The sequence below is a fragment of the Quercus robur genome, chromosome 9 (assembly GCF_932294415.1).
Source record: "Quercus robur chromosome 9, dhQueRobu3.1, whole genome shotgun sequence".
In the NCBI taxonomy this organism is placed as follows: Eukaryota; Viridiplantae; Streptophyta; class Magnoliopsida; order Fagales; family Fagaceae; genus Quercus; species Quercus robur.
This window is the reverse complement of record NC_065542.1, coordinates 29,051,101-29,076,431: the sequence shown is the minus strand read 5'-3', so window position 1 is coordinate 29,076,431 and position 25,331 is coordinate 29,051,101. Positions and strand designations below refer to the sequence as shown.

The following is a 25,331-nucleotide window of genomic DNA, read 5'->3' as shown; positions in this document are numbered from 1 at the left end:
GATAGTTGTTTAATCAATACCATGTTATAGCATATGTTAAGTTTCCGCACACTATTGTTTAACATATTGCGTGTGTTGATTAAATTGGTTTTTGGGGGTCTAAACGTTCAAAAGTGTTTTTGTACACGTTTTTGAACTTTCAGTGCAGACAGGGGAGACGACAAAGACTGTAACAGAAGGCGAACCAACACTCCGGAGGAAGCAAGCTCGGATCTCTTAAGAGAGATGAGGAAAGAGATGGACGAACTAAGGAACGCCATCAAAGGAAAGACGAACCAAAGCTTGGAGAGAATCGTCCGGAAGACGGATTCACCCTTTACCATAGCCGTCCAGGAGTGCCCTATACCCTCCAAGTTTCGTCTACCCCAGCTGGAACCTTTTAACGGGCTGAAAGACCCCTTGGATCACCTGAATACCTTCAGGACGACCCTAGGCCTCCAACAACCGCCTGACGAGATCTTGTGTCGCTCATTCCCTACGACCCTCAAAGGAGCAGCCAGGGAATGGTTCAACAAGTTGCCAACATCGTCCATTGACAATTTCGAGCAATTGAGCAGTTCCTTTGTCCGTCATTTCGTAGGCGGGCAGCGACCAAAGAGAACTGCTGACCACCTGCTTACCATCAGACAAGGAGAGAAGGAATCACTGAGATCTTACGTGACACGTTTCACCCGAGGCATGCTGGAAATAGACGAGACAGATGACAAGGTGCATCTCACGACCTTCAAAGCAGGATTGAAGTCTAGGGATTTTGTGGCGTCCTTGGCAAAGAACCCCCCTAAGACAATGGCTGAGGTATTGCTAAAAGCTCAGAAGTACTTGAACGCGGAAGAAGCCTAGCAGCTATTGACGGGGCATTTAAGAACAGGGAAAAGAAGAAAGACAAGGAGGACGATCGAAGAGGGCTAAAAAGGGATCGAGCTGACAGACGGAATGATGATGGAAATAGAAGGAGGGAGGATAAGAACCCTCGTCCATCAAAATTCACTCCGTTGGTGATGCCAGTTGATCAGATCCTAATAGAAATAAGGGACGAACCATCCCTAAAGTGGCCAAAACCACTCCATTCAGCACCTGGATTGTGTGATAAAGGGAAATACTGCCGTTTCCACAAGGATCACGGGCATTACACAGAGGACTGCAGGGACCTCAAAGAACAGATTGAGGAGCTCATCCGCAATGGGAAGCTACAACAGTATATAAAAAGGGGAGATTCCGACAGGTACGAACAGAAAGGTTAGCAAGTTAATGCACGGAGAGACGAAGACTGCCCCCAACCTTGTCCACAGAGCGCGCTAGGGGAAATAAAGACCATCGCCGGGGGACCGACCACTGGGGGATCGTTCAAGTCTCTTAGGAAATCATGCCAAAGACAGGTAAACAGCGTCCACAGTATACCTCCATCGAAGCAAAGACGTACCAGTGGAGATTTGTGTTTCTCTGAGGAGGACGCCAGAAGTGTGAAGCAACCCCATGATGACCCACTCATCATTATGATCATGATCGAGGGGTTCAACACCCGAAGAGTCCTGGTCGACAGCGGAAGTTCAGCAGACATAATTTATCTTCCTGCCTTCCAACAACTAAGGCTGGACCCAAAAAGGCTCCGTCCTTTTGAGTCTCCTCTCGTCAGTTTCAGCGGAGACAAAGTATACCGCAGAGGAATCGTGGCGTTAACAGTAACGGCCGGGTTATACCCCCTCCAGGTAACCAACCAGCACAATTTCCTGATAGTAGACTCACCCTCGTCCTACAATGTGATCATAGGGAGACCGATGCTTAATCGCTGGAAGGCTGCTATCTCCACCTACTGCTTAAAGGTGAAGTTCCCAATAGAACACGGCGTCGGGGAGATTAAAGGAGACCAAGTACTGGCACGAGAATGCTACCATGCCGTCCTGGCCTCAAAAGAAAACCATACGTGGACAATTGAAGAGAAAACACCAGAGATTATGGAGAAACTTGAAACGATAGAGCTGGCTGAAGGGAATCCTCCAAAAACGACCCAAATAGGGATGAGCATGAATCAAAGGACGAAAGGTGAAATCGTCAGCTTTTTGAAGAGCAACCTCGATATATTCGCCTGGAGCCACGAGGATATGCCAGGGATCCCAGCAAGCCTCATCCAGCATCACCTGAATGTTGACTCGGAGAAGAAACCCGTCTAGCAGAAAAGGAGAGTCTTTGCTCCCGAGCGAAACAAGGCAGTGATGGACGAGGTAAATAAGTTTCTTGTAGCAAAATTTATCCGAGAAGTCCACTACCCAAAGTGGTTGGCCAACGTAGTCATGGTCAAAAAAGCAAATGGGAAGTGGAGAATGTGTGTCGACTTCACAGACCTGAACCAAGCCTGCCCAAAAGATAGCTTTCCACTGCCCAGAATCGACTAGCTAGTTGACTCCACAGCAGGGCACAAACTTCTCACATTTATGGACGCATTTTCGGGATATAACCAGATACAAATGGCTGAAGAAGACCAAGAGAAGATCGCTTTTATCACCAGCCAGGGACTTTACTGCTACCAGGTCATGCCTTTTGGGCTCAAGAACACAGGTGCCACCTATCAAAGATTGGTGAACCAGATGTTCGAGAAGCAAATCGGGAGGAACGTGGAAGTTTATGTTGACGATATGCTCGTCAAGAGCAAGGAGGAAGAGAATCATCTGGACGACCTCAGAGAGACGTTCAATACTCTCAGGCGGTACAGCATGAAGCTCAATCCGTCCAAATGCGCTTTTGGAGTTTCCTCGGGAAAATTCCTCGAGTTTGTGGTATCGCAGAGAGGGATTGAAGCAAACCCCGAGAAGGTCAGGGCAATCCTGGAAATGTCCTCACCCAGGACGGTCAAAGAAGTACAATCCCTCACGGGGAGAATTGCGGCCCTCAACAGGTTCGTCTCAAAGGCTACGGACAAATGCCTTCCATTCTTCAAGACTTTGAAGAAGGTGTTTCCTGGACGGAGGAATGCGAAACGGCGTTCCAAGAGCTGAAGTGTTATCTTAGCAACCCGCCCCTCTTAAGCCCGTCCAAAGAAGGCGAAGATCTATTCCTGTACTTAGCCGTCTCGGTGACGGCTGTCAGCGCGGTGTTGATTAGAGAAGATGATGGTTTGCAACTTCCTATGTATTACGTTAGCCAGGCCTTCCAAGGGGTCGAGGCGCGATACCCTCGTATAGAGAAGATCACCTTCGCCCTGGTCATGGCTTCGAGAAAACTTCGTCCATATTTCCAAGCCAATCCCATCATCGTGATGACAGACCAGCCCATCAAAAAAGCCATGAACAAGCTCGAAGCAGCAGGAAGAATGGTGCAGTGGGCAATCGAGCTCAGCCAGTTCGACATAAAATACCGTCCGAGGATGGCGATAAAAGCACAGGCACTGGCTGATTTTATAGCAGAATTCACCATCCCTAGAAACGCAGAGAATATCTGGACAGTAAATACTGACGGATCGTCCACTCAAAGGGGTGGCGGAGCAGGCATCGTCCTCACTTCCCCTGAAAAAAATGTCCTCAAGTATGGAGTCCAGCTTAAATTCCCTGTAACCAATAACGAAGCGGAATACGAGGCCTTATTGACGGGATTGAGAGTAGCCAGGGCACTGGGAGCTGAGAATGTTGTACTCAAAAGCGATTCCCAACTCGTCATTGGGCAAGTAAGAGGGGAGTACGAAGCAAAGGAGGCTAGGATGCAGAAATACCTCAAATTGACGAACCAATTGATAGGCTCCTTTAATTACATAGAGTTCGTCCAGATCCCCAGGGATCAGAACGCATAAGCTGATGAGGTGGCCCGAAGTGCCTCAACGGATAGCGAAAGTAAAAGGTTCAATTGGAAGACAGAAGAACAAAACTATCCTAGCATCCAGAAACTTCAAACTTTCTCCGTCCACACTAACCGTGGTTGGACGAGCCCGATATTCACATTCCTTTAAGAAGGACGACTACCGCCAGATCCAGAAGAAGCTAAAAAGGTACGGAAACGAGCAGCCAGATTCACAATACTTAATGACGAACTCTACAAAAGGGGCTACTCCCAACCGTATTTGAGATGTGTTGAAAAGGAGGAAGCCAGGTACATCCTTGAAGAAGTACATGGGGGAATCTGCGGAGACCACACGGGGGCAAAGTCCCTCGTCAGGAAGATCATGAGAGCAGGCTACTTTTGGCCAACAATGCAACGAGACGCAGCTGATTTCGTAAGGACGTGTGACAGTTGCCAAAGATATGGGAATGTTCAAAGAATCCCCGGGGAAAAGATGACCACAATATCGTCTCCCTGGCCATTCGCACAGTGGGAGATCGACATAATGGGTCCCTTACCTCCGGGAAAGAGACAGGTGAAGTTCCTGCTCGTCGCCATCAACTACTTCACAAAATGGGTGGAGGCAGAGGCTCTGGCAACAATCACCGAAGCAAAGGTACAAAATTTTGTTTGGAAAAATATTGTTTGCAGGTTCGGGATACCAAGAACGATCATATCAGACAACGGTCGTCAGTTTGACAGCCAAAGCTTCAGGTCATTTTGCTCGAGCTTGGGCATAAAAAACAAGTACTCATCACTAGGTCATCCTCAGGCCAACGGACAGACGGAAGTAACCAACCGGACCCTGCTCAAGATCATCAAGTCCCAGTTGGTGGGGGCAAAAGGAATGTGGCCTGAAGAACTGCCAAGCATCTTGTGGGCATATAGGACGACAGCGGGGACACCAACTGGAGAAACACCGTTCAGTCTGACATATGGTACAGAAGCAGTCATACCAGTCGAAGTTGGTCTCACAAGCCTAAGGAGAGAATTCTTTGACGAGCAAACCAATGACGACCAATTGAAGGAAACCTTAGACAGTCTGGACGAGATTAGAGACCAGGTAGCTGAAAGAATGACCAAGTACCAGCAGAGGATAGCCGAATATTATAATCAAAGAGTGAAGCTGAGAAGATTCAACATTGGAGACCTCGTCCTTAGAAAAGTCACCCCTACAACAAAGGATCCAGCACATGGCAAATTGGGACCGTCCTGGGAAGGTCCCTACAAAGTCGTCCATTATTCACGTCAGGGCAGTTACCATCTAGAGGATTCAGAAGGAAAAAGACTACCTCGTCCATGGAACATCGAACATTTGAAGAGGTATTACGAAAGGGAACCATAAACTCCAGTGTAAAACCAATTTGGTACTTCTATCTTATGTAAGCAATTATTCGAATCATAAGTATTATCCAGCATTTCTTAAGAGTTATTGAGCAAATCATGCGGCACAGTTTTCAACGAAAAATGCAAACGATCGTCCAAAGAAAAGAAATGACGATAAGATTCCTTATATGGATGTACATCGTCCCTAAAAAGCTTAATGACGATAAGATTCCTTATATGGATGTACATCGTCCCTAAAAAGCTTAATGACGATAAGATTCCTTAAATGGATGTGCATCGTCCCAAAAAGCTAAATGACGATAAGATTCCTTAGATGGATGTACATCATCTCAAAAAAGGCTTAATGACGATAAAATTCCTTAAATGGATATACATCGTCCGAAGAAGACGACAAAATCCCTTAAACGGATACGCATCGTCCAAAACTAATTATGTAAAATGATTTCGTCCATATGACAAAGCAAGAGGATCAAACTCCTCAAGTTGATCAAGGTAACCACGTCCACACAGGACGACCAAAAAATCAGTAAGTGGGGAAACCTTCCTAAAACTCCCAGGAAGAGACAAAAATCCTCACACAACTCATGCAATCACGAAAAGCAGAAATAAACACACAGACGTTTATATAGAGCCAAAAACCAAACATAAAATTAAATTGTTCTGAGGCAAAAATGGGGGCCCCAAAAAAACAGGAAGGGCATCCAAACATTAGCTGTTTTTAACTTAGTACATAAAAAAAAAAAAAAGAAAAAAAAAGGAGAATAAGAGAAGAAATTTTCTTTAAAAAAGCAGAATCAAGCTGGAGGGGCAACATCATCGTCCTGAGTAGCCTGGGATGGTTCAACACCGGTAGACGCCACTGCCTGAGCCGCTTCGTCCTCTTCAATCTCCTTGTCGACGGCCTCAAAGTCTAAGTCTTCAAGGTTCACGCCAGGACCATGCTTGATCAAGTACCTCCGCAGCAGCTCAAACCCCTTGAAGTACCACCGGAAAAGGATGGTGTTATATTCTTCCATGGTCTGGAAGGCAGTAACGGCCTTCGCCACTGCAACCTTCATCTTCTGGGCGGCTGCCGCCAGGAGTTCATCCTTCTGCTTCACGGATTGCCTCTCAACGTCCAGCTGCTCCGTCAGTACTCGAACCTGCTCCTTAGAGGCGTTGAGGGAATCCATGGTCATGATCAAGTCCTTCCGCAAACCTGAAGCCTCAGCCTCCAAAGCTTCCACCTTCGAGTTGGCCACGACGGCCTTCTCTTCGTTCGCTAAATACTGCGTGGTGATGTGCATGGTCTCCCCCAACACCTATGGACGAGAACAAAGTTAATAAAAATTAGTTCAATCAAAAGCAACAAAAATGGTCAAGCAGTTAAAGACGAAGAAAAGGACAAGAAGTATGATGGATCACCTGCACGAGCTTGTGAACGTGACGGCTCACCATCTCGTGCGAAGGAATGCTCGTGACTTCCCTCATCTCGCTAGGGGTAAAAAGCTTGTTAGCACGATCCATGGCCGTCCCAGCGTCCGACCAAACACTGGCACCGACTTTCTCTTTCCCCTTACTGACCGCCTTCTACTTCTTGAAAGGACGAGCCACCTCCTCAATCGAAATGCCAGGAGATGTAGCCAGACCCTCGTCCAGATCAAGGGTAGGTGTGGACGACCCTCTCTCCACCACCTCTTTCTCTTTCTCCTTTTCTTTATCCATGATTCTCAGCCTCTTCTGGCCTATACTAGAAAGGGGCTCATTCTTTTTGCCCTTAATTTTGTTGTACATCTCTTTGTTAAACTTCGATGTCATCTCTACACAAAAGAGATCAAGGACGAATAAAAGGGGGGGTAAGGACGAATAAAAAGAATGAAGATAAACACGAAGAAAAGAGATGACTTGAAGTACAGCTTACGTTTTCTCTCTTCACGGTCGAGGGTACTGAGTACGTAGAGGGAAGGTTCTGGTCCCAGACAGTGACGAGCTAGGGTACGTTGAAAGTTCAAAAACGTGTACAAAACACCTTTGAACGTTTAGACCCCCAAAAACAACTTAACCAACTCAAGCAATATGTCAAACAACTAGTGTGCGGAAACTTAACACATGCTATAATATGAAATTGATTAAACAACTATCTAAGCCATAACAAAATAAAACCACAGCAGATAAAATAAAGGCAAAGATAGAGAGGAAGGAAGATGCAAACACAGAGACAACACGCGATGTGTTATCGAAGAGGAAACCGAAGTCCTCGGCGAAAAACCTCTCCGCCGCCCTCCAAGCGGTAATCAATCCACTAGAAAATACAGTTGGGATACAAGGACAGCAATAGACCCTCCAAGCCTAATCTACCCAGTGCACCTAAGCCCTCCAAGCTTCTTGCTCCAACGAGGTTGCGCCGAACCTTTTTCTTTTCTAGCTTCCCGGATTCCGCTACTAGACTGTAGCATCAACCAATGAAGATTGGCTCCTTCCTAACTGCTTCCCAGAACTCCAAACGACTGTCTCACAGAGATGATGATGGTGAGAACCGGGTTTGGTATAATGCCTCTCAAGGATTTGACAATGGAGAGGAAGAGAGTAAGGGAATTTGAAGAGACTCTAAGGTATAGATTGTGGGTGAAGCAATCTGGTTTTTCTTTAGGGTTTCTCTCTCAAAATTCTCTCTGGAAGCTCTCTTTCAATCGTGGGTTAAAGGGGTATTTATACTGGAGTGGGAGAGGAATGTGAAACGTCAGGTTTTGGCAAAACAGGGGTGGCTCGCGGCTTGACCTCGCGGCTTGACCAAGTCGCGAGATCCAGTCGCGAGTTAACCGTATGGCCAGTTGTCCTGTTTTGTCCTGTAGTGCTCCAGCTAGCATGACTGTTCATCTTCCAGCATGCTTGGCACGTGTGCAGCTTCTGGCGGCTTGCAGCCGCGAGTCCACCCGCGAGTCCCAGCCGCGAGTCTCTGTTTTCTTGCACACTCTTGAGCAAACTTCACTCTATCTCACTCATTACCCTTACAACAAACCCACCTAAATACAGGGTTACTAAATGCTGAATTACAAGCAAATTTGGCACAGAATAAAGCCAATTAGATGGTTGAATAAATTCAACCTTACAATCTCCCCCTTTGGCTATTCTGTGACAAAACCCTAAAACAGACTCTAGACTTAACATGTGAGTTGGGAACAGTTGAACAAAACTCACTCACACCTAACTCTAGAAGCTGTGAAGCACTTGAATCATATGAACACAATACTCCTGAAACACAACAATACACCATGATCATTGTAAGCAGAAAATTATAAATGCATATGAAACAGGTAATATGTGATCAAGCAAAGATGGAGTTAATAAACAAACCATGGCTTGATCAACCAAGTGAACACCACAAGGTAGTGATCACAGTGCTCATTCACACTTGGAATGAACACAAGGACATACAAGTTAACAAGCACAAGGCAAGACACTTGTATGCTCAACACTCAACCAATGCATAACACACAAGGCATATGCATCTAGGAACAATCCTACAAGGGCACAAGAGTGACAGTACATAAACCAAAATGCAGAACATTTAGATTAAAGTACTGATTTCAACATAGCATAAAGGCTGCACTAAGCAAGGTACATACCATAAAGCCTACAAACTATGCATAAAACATTAACCCTAAAAGCTTACAAAAGCACATGGGTACAAACCAAAAACATCCTGAATAACATCATCAACATATATTAAAGTTTAAACCAAGAGTATAAGTTAAGAGTTAGGATCATCTATACACCAAAACACAGTGTATCAAAACCATAACCATAAGTTTAGAAGATAAGACTAAAAACAAAAGTATGACAAAAGTATGTGTGTATGTGTGTACTCCCCCTATCACTATGCACACTTCCCTTTGAACTTTTCTCCCCCTTACTGAATGCTCTCCCCCTTTTTGTCACGAATAGCTAAAGACTCTCGTCCAACTTTCGTTGAATCTCATCAAGCTGATTCTCCATAGTCTCGAGGCGCATTTGGACATGGTTGTTTGTGGAGTAGAGGAGTGCCACAAGCTCATCAACGCGTTTCTGAATATGCTCAAGGACGCTGCCGACTCTATCAGTATGAGGAGCAGTCTGTGCTTGCGGAATACTAGCCGGTGAAGCTTCAGGAACAGCACGTGATGTAGATGTGGTATGTGCAGGTGTCTCTGAGTCAGGGGCAGAAGGAGTAACCGGAGAGAGGTGAGCACTTCTTGGTGATTTAGAGGAGTGACTTCTGCTAGCTTGAAGAGTGAACAAGGAAATGGGACGTTGACGAGTCAACATTTTTCCATCTGCAGGAGGAATAATGCCGGCACAAAGAATGAGCTTCATGATGAGACTGCAAATGGAATAACTCCTCGAGCTGCAGATCGACACGCGGTCTTCCTCAAGGTGTAGTAGATGTGAGTACATATATCAATGGGGGCTCCTGTAATGAGGTCACACAGAAATAGAGCTCTCCCAAGATTGATGAATGTAGTGTTGGACAGTGGGTAGAGATTGGTGAACATGATCAACTTCAGTGTGGTCAGCTCAGGTGCAAACTTTGCGGTGCTGATGGATGTTCCTGCACTAGATACTTCATGGTCGTGTCCAAGGATTTGTAGAATTTCTCCAACCTCTGGATTTCGTTCATCATAAGGAGTTAAATTCACATTCTGAGGTCTGGTGATGCTGAGAAGATCTGCGATGGAGTCTGGGGTAACACTAAACTCTGTTCCTCTGACCCAGAAAATGAGTTGAGGTCCAAGATCAGTTGCATTGGAGAAGCATTCTTTGACCAGCTCATCCATTGGATCATCAAAGTTCCCGAACAAGTTTGCCCAATCTCGATTCTCAAAGATTCGAGGGATGAAAGTGGTCCCTAAAGTGTTGAACTCCACCACCCGTTCCACTATAGTGGTTGACTTGTCAAACACATTTGAGTAGGCGTGTGAGTTAAGCGGAAGTCTGAATCTATCCTCATTGGGATCTTGAGATGCCTGAGATGATAGACGAGTCCTTTTAGCAACTGGTGTTGCTGGTTCGTCAGCAACAATATCTTTACCCCTGGAAGATCGACGAGACATCTGCAAGAGAACAGGCCAACAGCACAGAACCAAACAACAATACCCCACACGATGATTGTCAACAACGTTTAGTGTAAATAATATTTCAATATATAAACACAAACAGAGGATAGTGCAGACCCAACCAAAACTACCAACAATAAACAGAAGCACAAGCTAACATGTGCAGCAAAATTGGTGATATTGCAACAAGACATAGATAGACAGCACAACTGACAAAACTGTCATTGAGACAGGTTAACATGACCATGATATGCAATCAGATACAGCATTTGAACATTTAGAGCAGATAACAAAATTCACTCCATCAGAGACAAGAACAAGGGGAAAATATTTCAACATGAAGAAACCAAACATCCACACTGGAGCACGTGGTTGAGAGACATACATTATGTTATCATAACAACTCAGTAACCAAAACCAAACACCAACATCAATACTCAAGCAAGTGTAATGAGTAAGTCAAATAGACACCAAACCCATTTCAGAAAAGATTCTCAGATTCAATAATAGGCAAAAATCAGAACAATGAAAGACACATTGTGACTGCTCAGCATGAAAACAGGTGAGAACAATATCAAACAAGACACTTCATACCCATTACACATAGAGATAAGTATAACGAATACAATACCAGTCCAAACAGTAACAGAAATTTGCAGGAAAAAGAAAATGAGATTGAGAAAGCAAAACCCATACCTTTTCTTGATGATTTGGATAAGAAACGAAGCACCAAAGGGGTTCGAAAAAAATGGATTCACGAAGTGTTTGGAAGGAAAAACAGTTTAAAGAGAAGATGAACAGTTACAAAAGTTCGAGGGAAAACTGAAAAGAGTTTAAAAACTGCTCCTGTTTCTGCAAAACACGCGATTTTCGCGACTGGAACGAGTCGCCAAAAAGTCGCCAGATCAAGCCGCCAAAACACTGAAGGACAAAAAGTTGAAAAAAAATTTCTAAGTGTTTTTCGCGACTGGAAGGTCTACCCGCGAGTGAGTCGCGAGCTGAGCTGCGAAAATCTCTGAGTGAACCTCGCGACTGGACCTTCCACTCGCGAACAAGTCGCCAAAAATGACCAGCAAAGATGCGACTGAGGCTCGCGACTTGACATACCCGCGACTGAGCCGCCAAAACAGGGCAAAACAGTAATTTTGAAATTTTCAGATTTTTCAAACAAAATACTTTCCAAAAACACCTAAAACACTCAAAAATCTTTTTATGCTTGAATTAACAAAGATTGAGCATGTGAAAACACATTTTATCAAGTACAATCACACAAATGAATATGGCATTTATTGAACAAAAACTTGTGTGTTGTGTGTGGATATCAGCAATGAGATAGTCCTTAGTCTAATGTGAAGCTTCAATGATCAATTCAACCAAGGCATACACAAATAGCACTAGATCATGTGACCCATCTCAATTATAGAAATATGTATATATGACCTCCCACACAATTTGATAATCATAACTTGGAGCTTTTCATTTGACTCCACTTTCAATCATAACATTTGATCTTTTTGATCTTTTGAGGCAATCATCTCTCATTGTGAGAGGGATATATAACATTTCTCTTTGAAGAACAGGCCTTTGGCCTTTTTGAATGAACATTCACTTTTAATATAAGGTCGCTTACCCTTTTTCCTAGTCAAATACTAGAATGTGCGACAGGCTTTTGCAGCTCAATATCTCTTTTCATTTGGAGATTTACATTTGGTGAGCTCTTTTTAGCAAAACAAAAATAAAAAGTGGGAAGATATATAGACACAAGTCTATGCATGTCTCAAGATCAACATAACCATTCACTAATCATTCATGACAAGTTTGAAGATCTATTTACAACAATCACATAGATTTCAAGATTTTTCCCACAGTGATATGAGTGCATGAAAACAAGCAATGCTCGAAAATGCACAAAGCCATTAGCACAAAGGTATAAGGCAAAACAAGTTTTGAGACAAAACTCAACAAAGTCAATTAAGCTTTTTGATTTTCTAATTTTTATGTGATTTTTGGATTTTTGACACAAGAAACAAAAAGATTGATAAAACAAAATTAAGAAATATTCACTAGAAGACAAGCAAACAACCAACATCAAAAACAGCAAAACAAATCAAACAAGCATTGTCGCAAAGCATAGGAAGTATTAATGCATGGACATGTTATAATGCTTATGCATGAGTACCCTTATTCACCCGCACGTCACTTGCGTTTGGGGTGATTTCCTTATAGGATTGGGTACGGGAGTTAGGGCTTTCAAACCTTCGTGAGAAGCTTTCCAAGCAGTTGGTGAATGCACCAATCATCTTCATCACGTTCATCATTCCGGGATCTCCATTTTGACCTCTAGATTGATCACCTGCCCAAATTCTTCTATCATTTCTGGGTCCTCCTGACCTTTGAGGAGTTGCACTGTTCTTTGCTCTCAGCTTTTGGCAATTTGGTCGAGTGTGCCCTTGAAGTCCGCAATAATGGCACACATACGTTCCTCTAGGACCTCTTTGTGGTCGTGGACGTGACTTGGCACGAGATTCAGACCTGCCCACAAACTGATTACGATGATTCAGCATCCGTTGGTCCACCACATTCTTCTTCTCCTCCACCTCGAGCTTCACACCAGTAAGGTCAGCTACAACTGGATCTTTGGCCTTTACAAACTTCACTTCTTTAGTGACATTTCCAGATGAACTACTTCCTCCGGTATATCCCAGTCCGGATTTGTCTGAAAAGCTCTTTTGAGATGATATAACATCATCTAGCTTCTTGGTGGTGACCCTCTCTATTTTAGCATTTGCTTGCACAACCTCATTCTCAAGAAATCTCACTTTAGTGTAAGCTTCGGACAACTCACCATTCAGTGTTTCTATCTCACATTTGGCCTCCCTATATCGAATTAGAAGACTTTTGTAGTCCTCCTCAGCCTTCTTCATTTTTCTCACAGCAGCCTTGGCCACCTTTATGTATTCACCCGACTTCTCCAAGAGTGAGTTATAATTCTCTTGAAGATTTGCTGTGCTTTCTTCTTCTTCAGCTTCTGATTCTTCAACAATTCCTAGTGATTCATCATCACTATGTTCTCCAAGGTCTCGTACAAGCAGATTCAACTCATCCGAAGACTCAACATGAGCAATAGTCATAAAAGCTGAATAGTTCCCCTCTCCATCACAGCTCTCTTCAGATTCTGAGTCAGACGAGTCTGAGTCACTCAAGGTCGTGACATACACTTTGCCTTTCGATTTCAAATAATTCGGACATTCCTTCTTAGAGTGTCCATGCACATTACATTCAAAACAAGTGACACCTTGTGTGGGTTGGGATTCTTTTCAATCTTTCTTTTTGAAATCCCTCTTCTCCCTTCCAGAACTTTGGAATTTTCTTTTATCATCAAATTTGCCATTATTTTTGAATTTCAAAAACTTTCTGAAATTTTTAACAAGATAGGCTACATCTTTGTCAACCACATCTTCTCCCGATGAGTCTTGATCTTCCACCTTCTCATTAATGGTCTTTAGAGCAAGGGATTTACTCTTCCGTTGATTGGGCAGCGACATCTCATAAGTCTGCAGAGAACCAACCAGCTCCTGTACTTTGATGTCGTCAAGATCCTTGCTCTCTTCAATGGCTGTCACTTTAGCACGAAAACTTTCCGGCAATGATCGAAGGATCTTCCTTACAATCTTTGAGTCCTCCGTTTTCTCCCCCAAGTTAAACTTACTGACAACCACCTCATTTAGCTTCCCATAGAAAGAGTCAAAAGACTCATCCTCACTCATTTTAAGCTCCTCAAACCGAGTGGTCAGCATTTGTAACTTGGTGTCTTTCACTTTCTTCGTGCCTTCATAAGTGGTTTCCAGAATCTCCCATGCTTCTTTGGCAATGGTAATATGAGAAATCCTGTGAAATTCATCTGGAGACACACCACAGAAAATAGCATTGAGTGCTTTACTGTTAGCATTAGATGCAGCAAGTGTTGCCTTATCCCATGTGGATTTGGCTGCCTCAGGTTTGGTCCAACCAATCTCAACAGCATCCCAAACGGATTCATCAATAGAACACAGAAAAGCTCTCATACGAACCTTCCAAAAAGCATAATTACTCCCATCAAAATATGGAGGTGCATTTAGGGATTGAGACCTATCCATCTCAAAAGGGAGTCAAGGATCACACAATGGTAATGAAACCAACAACAGTGTACCCGCTCTGATACCAATTGAAAGTTCAAAAACGTGTACAAAACACCTTTGAACGTTTAGACCCCCAAAAACAACTTAACCAACTCAAGCAATATGTCAAACAACTAGTGTGCGGAAACTTAACACATGCTATAATATGAAATTGGTTAAACAACTATCTAAGCCATAACAAAATAAAACCACAGCAGATAAAATAAAGGCAAAGATAGAGAGGAAGGAAGATGCAAACACAGAGACAACACGCGATGTGTTATCGAAGAGGAAACCGAAGTCCTCGGCGAAAAACCTCTCCGCCGCCCTCCAAGCGGTAATCAATCCACTAGAAAATACAGCTGGGATACAAGGACAGCAATAGACCCTCCAAGCCTAATCTACCCAGTGCACCTAAGCCCTCCAAGCTTCTTGCTCCAACGAGGTTGCGCCGAACCTTTTTCTTTTCTAGCTTCCCGGATTCCGCTACTAGACCGTAGCATCAACCAATGAAGATTGGCTCCTTCCTAACTGCTTCCCAGAACTCCAAACGACTGTCTCACAGAGATGATGATGGTGAAAACCGGGTTTGGTATAATGCCTCTCAAGGATTTGACAATGGAGAGGAAGAGAGTAAGGGAATTTGAAGAGACTCTAAGGTATAGATTGTGGGTGAAGCAATCTGGTTTTTCTTTAGGGTTTCTCTCTCAAAATTCTCTCTGGAAGCTCTCTTTCAATCGTGGGTTAAAGGGGTATTTATACTGGAGTGGGAGAGGAATGTGAAACGTCAGGTTTTGGCAAAACAGGGGTGGCTCGCGGCTTGACCTCGCGGCTTGACCAAGTCGCGAGATCCAGTCGCGAGTTAACCGTATGGCCAGTTGTCCTGTTTTGTCCTGTAGTGCTCCAGCTAGCATGACTGTTCATCTTCCAGCATGCTTGGCACGTGTGCAGCTTCTGGCGGCTTGCAGCCGCGAGTCCCAGCCGCGAGTCTCTGTTTTCTTGCACACTCTTGAGCAAACTTCACTCTATCTCACTTACTGCCCTTACAACAAACCCACCTAAATACAGGGTTACTAAATGCTGAATTACAAGCAAATTTGGCACGGAATAAAGCCAATTAGATGGTTGAATAAATTCAACCTTACATACGTGGATCAATCAGCTCACCAAAATCTTCAATTGTCCTTGCGTACTTGATCGCAGCCTGAACTCGCTCTACAAATTTGGCCTCAAGTTCTGGACGATCTTTCACTACAAAGGACGATATCAATAAAAAAAAATAAAAAAAAGGGCCAACAATATTGGGGTAAACGCACCAATCAAAGGGGCAATGTTGGCGCAGCAACCTAGGTACATTCCCCCACAAATCATTAGGCAATGTTTCCCAACCGTCCCCAGATACAAAGAATTGTCTTGATTTCCAGTAGCGAAAGGATGACGGAAGGTCAGCTACCAGACGAGCCTTCCTATTCCAGGGTACAAACTCATAGTACCCAAATTCTCTGGACTCTTTCAGACGATACAGATGGACGAACTCATTAACTAAGATCATATCCCCGTCAGCAATGGTCGTCCAGATCACCATACAACTAATTACTATTCTCTAGGAGTTAGGCATAAGTTGCCCCGGTGCAAGGTTAAAATGGTAAAGAAGCTCCATTATGAACGGATGGACGGGAAACCGGAGGCCACACGAAAAAGCAGCCTCGTAAAAGCAAACTTCTCCGTGGGCAAAGGCGCAAGCCTTTTCGCCCTTCCTAGGAAGACGAGCCTTGGTTCCCTCCGGAAACTGAAATCTGTCCTTAAATTTACTAAAAACCTCAACTTTCAAGGAACAATTTTCCTTGAGGGCATGAAATTGACGGACTGTCGCTGGAGCGGGAGAATAGGAGGACAAGGGAGCATGGGAAAGCGCGGTGGTCGTTGCATCGATCCCGGCCTCTTCCTCAACTACGTTAGAGGTTGAACCCCTCTTTAAATCACCTAACCCTTCCTCTAAACCCATACTTCCCTCTCTTAGGAGCCCTCTAATAGACTGGAACCAAGCTTGAGACTCTAACAATAAAGGGTACAAAACACCCAACGCCAAATCTAACCCGGTACCCTTACTAACAAATTCCTCAACTAGTGGGTACGAACCGGCAAGCGAAGGCGCACCCAATGGGTCACCGAAAAGCTCTACCAAGGAACCTAAGCGGGCGAGGAGAAAAGCTACAGAGGGGAAGTTACGCCTAACTTCGAAATTATCCACCATTAAAGAAAAAAAAACTAATACCACCACTCCGTAAGAAGAAAGGATAGTGCAGAGAGAAAAAGGAGCTTAAGTGACACAAATGCAAGGAAAAATCAGAAAGGAAAGAAAAGCATAAATGGGGGTGGGCGTACTTGGAAGTTAGGGAGAAAACTGAGGAGGTGAGGAGCAAAATACGCGTAGGAGAGATCAACCGCACAGAGAATGGGGAAATGGAAAAAGGAAAAGCCAAAAAATCAAAGGACTCTGCCTTGGAAAGTGCGGGAAAACTGAAAAGGCACTCATCGGAAACGAGACACTCCAACCAATAGAAATCAAACACGTGGCACTGAGATGAGCCACAGCCGCCACTACGCAATCAATGCGGAGCAGAACTCCAAGCGCCATAACTGAAAAAAAAAAAAAATATATATATATATATATATAATGATAATAATAGTCCTTTCATATTCCTATAGTCATCCAAGATATGGACGACCATAGAATAGGGGGGCAGCTGATACACCTGACCGAAATGGTAATCGTCCATACAATGCAGGTCATGGACGACCTTAATAAAACCGTTCTGAGGGAAAAGGTCGGTTCTCAAAGACATGAACACTCGTTCCCACTCTTCGTAGAGCCGTTACAAGACATTAATCAACCTTCAGACCGTTGGGAAGGGCAGCTCATCATTAACACCCTGCAAGGGCGTTACCAGGCAAGATTAAAGCCCCCATCAATACTCCACCAACGGCTAGAAGAAATCACCTGTAAGCACACATATATAAAGACTGAACCCCAAAAGGGGCAGGGTAAGAAAAATACTCTAACACATTATCCTCATTGCTCTCCTTTGTCAATCTTTCTGACTTTGGTATTGGAGACCTTTTTGCAGGCACAACGCCGGCGAACTACTTCCTTTCTTTCGTCCACGAATTGCAGAAGATTGGATTGGTGAGGGACGGCTTCCATCTGGACGATCATAATAAACTGACGATCAGTTCATCATCATCTTCCATCCAAACGGACAAAGGGGATGAAAAGATTGCTCTTCTAGCAAGCGAATGAGCAACCTTATTACATTATCGTTGAACATGTGAAACATGAAATGCGTGAAGCAAAATAAAGAATATCGTTTTTGATATGCCTAAAAGGTGCCGAAGACCTACTATTACTGTTCAAGAGCTTGATTAGGACTTCAGAATCACCCTCGAGGAAGATGCTATCAAATCCCAATTCTTGAGCAAACTCCACCACCCACCGTGTTGCTAGAGTTTCTACTTCAATAATGACTGTGGATGGCAGCGGAATAAGTTCAAATAGTGAAGCCATCACCATTCCATCATGGTTTTGAATAATAACTCCCAAACCAGCTCTATTTTCTTGTTCAAAAAAATTGCTCTGTTGCATTTGATCTTGTATCCATGTAAAGGTGGGGGAGTCCACATTTCTGCTGCCTGTTTCGGGACTGCTGATGCCAAGATGGGACTAGGTAAACACCCCAGTGTGAGCTCACGAGCTTTGTCCAGCAACTGCTCCAGAGGGATAGAAGGTTTCCCTAGTCTAAGATTGTTTCGTCGATTCCACAACGTCCAAGCCACCGATGAGAACGACTCCGGGTCCATGTTTTCAGCACAAACAACAAACATTATATCCAAAAAACTTGTGCTTTGTCTGATGGTGTTATGACTCCATAAAGGGATGTTTTGCCAGAAACTTTCCAGTTTTGGGCAACGATATAAAGTATGAGCTATGTCTTCCAAGTACAGCTTACACATCTCACACAAATCGCTAGTAACCACTTGGCGTTTAACCAAATTTGTCTTGGTGGGCAGCGCGTTCTTACAAGCACGCCAGATCAGATTTTTAATTTCCCAAGGACTTTTAAGCTTCAAATCTTCTTCCACAGAGGTTGCAAGATGGTGGCATCAGAGGAACCAGGTTCACTAGCTTGGCACAGATTCTGTAGAAATTTATACCCGGTTCGAACTATGTATTCTCCATCCGGTCTAAAAGGCCAGATTAGAACATCATCCTGTATAGATTGACAGAGAGGTATATTTTTTTTATAATTTCAGCTTTCCACTCAAAGAAATATGAATCAATGAGCTCATCCTTCCACACCTGGTTTGTTTGGTCAATTATAGAACTAACCATTGTTATGCTCTCCCTAGCAATAGGAGGTGAGATGATTTTGTTATTGAACTTCCTCGGCAGCCACTTATCGCCCCATATATGAACTAAATTTCCACTCCCAATCCTCTAAACAGCCCATTTTTTTAATTACATCTCAACCTTGTAGGATACTCTTCCATGCATAAGAAGCGTTACTTGGTTCCTTTGCTTCCATAATACTAAAATTTGGGAAATTTTTTGCTTTGAAGACCCGATAAAATAATGATTGATGATCATGAAGGAGTCTCCAAGTGTGTTTTGCCAGAAGAGCATCATTGAAACATAAGAGGTCCTTAAAACCCATACCACCATGTGACTTTGGCATACACATATCCTGCCACTTCACCCAATGTATCTTCCTAGCATCTCCACGTTGTCCTTAAAACTTTTTTCGGATCAATGCTTCAATCTCATGACAAAGAGTGATTGGTAGCTTAAAACAATACATCATATAGGTAGGGAGTGCTTGTACTACAGCTTTGATCAAAATTTCTTGTCCAACCTATGATAAAAGCTTAACTTCCCATCCCTGCAATTTCTTCCAAATCCTTTGCTTTAGATGAGCAAAACTTTCTTTTTTATTTTTACCCACAAGGGAAGGCAAACCTAGATACTTTTCATATTGTTGAACCATCTGCACCCCAAGAGCCCCTTTGATCACTTCTTGCATATCGGATGTGGTTGATTTGTTGAAAAAGAGTGTTGTTTTGGCTCTATTAATTTGCTGCCTTAAGGCTCTCTCATAGGTTGCCAAAACATCCAGCAACCTTAAGCATTTGTCTTCCTTAGCCCTACAAAAAATTAAACTATCATTTGCAAAAAGCAGATGTGTTAGTTTGGGTCCATTTCGACATATAGAGACCCCATTAATATCCCCATTATATGTTGCCTTTTTTATGAGACCAAGAAGTCCCTTTGTACACATGAAAAGTAGGTATGGGGAGAGTGGATTGCCTTGTCTCAAGCCCCTGCTTGCCTTGATATCACCATGAGCCTCTCCATTTATTAAAATGGAATAAGAGGTAGTAGTTTTACACTCCATCATAACATTCACCCACCGATTATCAAAACCCATCTTCCTCATCACTTTCTCCATAAATTCCCATTCAACCCTATTGTATGCCTTACTCATGTCAAGCTTTAGAGCCATGTACCCTTTCTTACTTGCACAATGATTTCTCATGTGATGTAAAGTTTTAAATGCTAGCATGATATTATCCGAGATCAAACGATCAGAAAGGAATGCACTTTGGTGTTCTGAGATAAGCTGAGGCATTATTTTCTGCAGCCTATTTGCCAAGACTTTAGAAAAAAAATCCTATATAGTAATTACTCAAACTGATTGGTCTAAATTGCGACACAAACTCTGGGTTCTTTACTTTAGGGATTAGAGTAACAAAAAAGTGACCAAGGGCAGCAAGTAAAGAACTTGAATTTAAATAGTGCAAAATAGATTGTGTAACATCATTACCAAGTAAAGTCCAATAATTTTGATAGAATAAAGGAGGCATACCATTAGGTCCGAGAGCCTTTAAAGGGGCTATTTGTTTCAAAGCTACCTCCACCTCCATGGCAGTGAAATCTCCAGTTAGATCGGCATTCATCTCGGCTGTGACCACCTTGGGAATAACTTCAACTCCCTCTTCCAAGTGCTCGAGTTTGCTTCTAGTGAACAAGTTAGTATAGTAATCCACAATACTATCATTTATTTGCTATTGGTGAGTACACCAATTCCCGTTAGCATCATGGAGTCTAGTTATGTAATTTCATCGTCGTCTTTGAGAAGCTTTACTATGAAAAAACTTTGTATTTTTGTCTCCATCTTTTAACCACATAATCTTGGATCTCTGCCGCCATATAGTAGCTTCCTTATATAGTAGCAAATTTATTTCTTCTTTCAACAATTTCATAAGCCTTGAGTCACCTCTACCGATTGCTATATTCTCTGCCTTGGTCAGTTGTTTTCTTTTCCTCTCAATCTCACGCTTCACATTACCAAAAGCCTGCCTACTCCATTATGTAAGAGCTTTACCACAGTGATCAATCTTGGTAATAATTTTGGTATCCCATGGCTCATCCACATTTTTCCTCCAAATAGTTTCTATTGTATTAGTGCAACCTTTATCCATCATCCACATTTGCTCAAACAGAAAGGGTTTCTAAAAACTAAACTCCATACCCTCTGGTACGATCCACAAAGCTTTATGATCCGAGGTAGTGACATCCAAGTGATGAATTTTTGTCCCTAGGAACATTGAAAACTAGTCATTTTTAGTTAAGGCTCTGTCAAGTCTCTCCCATATTGTATAATCCGCATAATATTTGTGCCACATAAAAGGTAAGCCTACAAATCCCATATCCATAAAACCACACTCATTGAGAACATCGCTAAAGGGTTACATCTGATTATGTGGTCTGATTCATCCGCCTGTTTTCTTAGATTGGCATGTAATTTCATTAAAATCACCTGCACAAATCCAAGGAGAGTTACTACGATTTTTCAGATTACGAAGCTCTGTCTATGATTCATGCCTAAACCGCGTGTCTAGTTTCCCGTAGAATGTAGTAAATCTCCATTCATCCTCTTTATTCTTATTGATTGTTGAATCAATATGGTTTGGGGAAAACGTTTCACTTGACAGGTCAAAATCTTCTTTCCAAAAAATTACTAATCCTCCTACCTTGTTTCTCCATGGAACTTCGAGCATATTCTTGAAATCTATCCGTCTTTGAACTTGAACTAGCCTATCTTTATCTGTCCATGTTTCGGCTAAAAACACAATAGAGGGATCTTTTGCCCACACCAATTCTGCCAGTTGATCTTCTGTACATAGGTTCTCAAGCCCACGACAGTTCCAAACTAACAGACTCATTGCTTTTGGCAAGACTGTTTAATAGCCTTTGCCAATATCGTTGTAAATTCATCTTCACCATGGAAAACCACTTGCTTTTTGTTTGGTAATTCATGGTGAAATTCTGTATTATTCAAGCTTCTTTTCTGATTTCCCAAATTATGCGTTTGTACAATGGATGAACCCGTGCCTTTGTAACTCTCTTCTCGATCGGTTGAGTCTTGTTGCTGGGAATATTATTACTGGGTTGGTCACTTACAGTTACGGGTGGAGAGATATGTAGGGTTGTTGTAGGAGGAAGATGCGTGGGAGAGTAATTATTACTGTGTGAAGTGTCTCCATTTGTGAATACACATTTATTTTGATTGTGCTTGTGGATATTAAATAGGATTAGGATATTTATTAATGGGTATTTATTATGATTGTGTTTTTAAGGATTTGTAAATAATTGCTCATCACTAAAAATCAGCAATTCCAGAAAATACTAATGGCATCGTCGTTGTGTTTATGTTGAGCCAACCCCCAACCAAACCCTTCAAAGGTTACATATGCTAGCAGATAAAATCCCACGTACAATGCTATATATTAAATTAATGGACAAAACTTAGGTACAATACCTTATGTGCTATTCCTTAGGTTCCCCACTTAAAATTGAGCTATGTGGCTACTTAATTAAAAAATATACTTCCATCCCATGAGGAAAAATCCATATAACAAAATCTTAAGAGAGGAATTTAAGGATCAGTATCTAAGTACTGTATCTAACTCTTGCCCTAAATTAACTGTCTCTTTCTGGTGCCTTTAATTGAAACCTAACAATTCCATGGTGCAACGGCAATCATCCACCGCCAAAAGATATACATACATACATATATATATATATATATATTTTTTTTTTTTCCCTAGTTAGTGAATAGTTAGAGCATCTGTGTCACTAGATTGCAAAATTTTTGTCTATTTTGCAAAAAAAACATATATTTTTATTTTATACACTCATTTTTACAAAATATTCACATCATTTTATTTATTCTACACCCTCTTTTATTACATCATTTTTACACCCTCTTTTATTTAAATAATATTTTTTTCACTTTTAAAAAAAAAAAATTATTTCACTTTTTATTTTTTTTTATTTCACACCTACCCATGCCCACTATCTTTAACACACACGGCAACTGCATTTTCTTGAAGACTTTCCTTTCTTTTTCTCATTCTTCTTCTTTCTTTTTTCGGTCTTTTTCTTTCTTCTCTTCCCTTCTTTATCTGAACACTTTCCCTTTCGTCGTCTTCTTCTTCTTTAGGAGGATAGAGCCTATCAAAATGCAGATCCATTTTATTATAATAAAGCAAAATACAAATGTACGCAATGAACTAGTCATGGCATTAGCACAGGGTAGCTTCACGAACAGTACATCTCATCATGTGATGAACACGATAAGATAATACCCTCTTGCAGAACAAACATATTATCATATGTAAAATCTTAATCCACTATAGAATGAAAAGAAAAAAAAAAAAAAAAAAAGAAAAAAGGAAATCTAAACTAATTCAAAAGACATATCCCCAGATTCAGTCAACATTCTACAATTTTTTTTGTTTGTCTCATTACTAGATTATTAGGAACAAAGTAAATATTCAGCACATAATCGAACTGAATATTTGATCTGAAGGCAGAGCACGAAGGAAGAAAATGATTGGGGGTACAGTCCCAAGCCTCCAAAAGGGAAGAAGCTACGTACAAGTCTATACGTGGCCATTCTGAGCACCGTTTGCGTTGGATAGCTCCTTATCTTCGTTGGGTTCATCAGGAAGTCCCAGCTCCACAGATACTACACAGGTGCTTTTGTTCTCGTTTTTGCCCTTGCCCTTGTTTTTACGGTAGATAAAGTACAGAATCAGCTGCAGGGCCCCAAGAAAAGAACCGAACCCATTGTTCACCTGCAACAACATTACACATTACCATAAGTGCAAGTAGTGTTTATTATACACACACAGCTATAAATATATTCACACCCTTGCGAAAATCAACTGAAATCATAGCTTGAGGTCACAGTTTCCAAATTAAAAAACACAACTTTTAAGTCGGTTGTTATTTCGCTTGCGTGCAATGGCTTTTTTCCTTTCTATAAAAATTAATACACTACTGTTCATGTGTATGGCGTTTATTGTGTATGGCGTTTTTCCTTTCCGTTTGGATCTGTGCTGCGTTTATTGTGTATGGCGTTTTTCTTTTTTTTTGCAGCACGCGTTTCAAGGGACAAATCACTAGTGTTCATGAATAGTAGCTGTATATTTTTGACTTTTTAGTCACTTTTCAGCAGTTTGTGAGTCTTTGTACTATTCACAGGACCCACAAAATTCACTTTTCAACAATTTTTTCTTTAAAAATGTGTCTCACGGTATTATTCACACATTTAAAAATTATTCTACTATAGTGTTTTCAGTTTTTAGTTTCAGCAAAATAAATTCTATCCAAATGGACCCTATATTGATATATTTTTTTTTAAGCCAATCATATTGGTACTTTTTTTTTTTTTGGTGTGTGGTACTTATTTTGAAACTGAGGGAACTTTAGCAATGCAATTTCATTTTTATTCATTTTTGAGATAGCAGCTTCAAATTTGGGAACTCAGGCCGTAAATTGGCCATGCCTGCTGCTCTTTGTGGAACACAAATTTCCTTACTAGGGATATGCAAACAGATAATGCTAAGGAGTTTTATATATGGGCATTGAGAGGATCTAAAATAACATTAAAATTTGTAAGAGATACTAACATATTCATTATGGAAATAAAAAAAACTGTGACTTTTTGAGGAAAAAAGGGAGCTACTTTAAATAGAATAGAATAACCGAAACGAATACATGTGATTAGTTTGTTGAAAAAATTTAACTGGTCTAAAACTTTTGGGGAGTATGATAATATATCCACGACATTCCAATATTTCCTTTTCCCAAGAATTCTCAGCCATACAACGAAGCATTTATAACATAATAATTAAGGAATTGAGAGAAGATGCTTACATATACAAAAGGGTCCATGCCGAGCAGACCAAAGATAAACCAGGAAGTGCCGCACAAAAAACAAAACAGAGATAGGAAAAATGGCATGAATTCAACACTCTTTGTTCTAATCACAGTCCTCTGCATATACATATAAAACCCATATAAGTTCATGCACCAAAAAGTATGTTTAACCAAACTTTTTAGGAAGCATAATTGTACGTTTAACTTTAAAACATATACTAATATACTGGTAAAATTTTACATACAATTTTTTAGGTACTGTATTTAAGATTTGAATATGATTAAATTTAATCATTATTAAAAAATGTAAAACTATTTTTGTCGAGTTGGTCAACATAATCATTTTGTTGAAATCAATTTGACAACCTAAGCGGCTAGGATACAGTACTTAGGAATTAGGACACTGTACCAAAATTTTGTCTTATAGCGTTATATTCTGATTCCTGAGTGGGATAACCAATTTCTTGATTGGATAACTTGCTCAGAAAATGGCCTAACATAAAGAAAAGGGCCAAAACTGTCACACTTCCCCGTGACCAATCTATCATAATTGATAATTCACAAAAAAAAGTGTAAATTGCATACTGAAAATAACTGAACCTGGATCCAGTGGCTGAGGCATAATCTTTGAAACCAAATCAATTTGGGTCCAGTCAATTCCTTCAT

General features: G+C 41.7%; 1 protein-coding gene across 6 annotated transcripts in view; it reads right to left on the bottom strand.

Moving 5' to 3' along the window:
* The window catches only part of LOC126700387 (bidirectional sugar transporter SWEET1), a 143,327-nt gene that overhangs the window by 75,028 nt on the left and 42,968 nt on the right, over window positions 1-25,331 (bottom strand). For 3 of the 6 annotated variants that reach the window (XM_050398509.1, XM_050398510.1, XM_050398508.1), the window contains 2 exons: window positions 24,663-24,782; window positions 22,999-23,578 (listed from right to left, as the gene is read on the bottom strand). In XM_050398509.1, the coding sequence (XP_050254466.1) occupies window positions 23,384-23,578; window positions 24,663-24,782 (315 nt within the window). In that variant the 3' untranslated portion in view covers window positions 22,999-23,383. Of the gene's footprint in view, window positions 1-22,636; window positions 22,953-22,998; window positions 23,579-24,662; window positions 24,783-25,331 lie in introns of those variants that run through there. The other 3 variants (XM_050398511.1, XM_050398514.1, XM_050398512.1) reach the window with 3 other exon arrangements.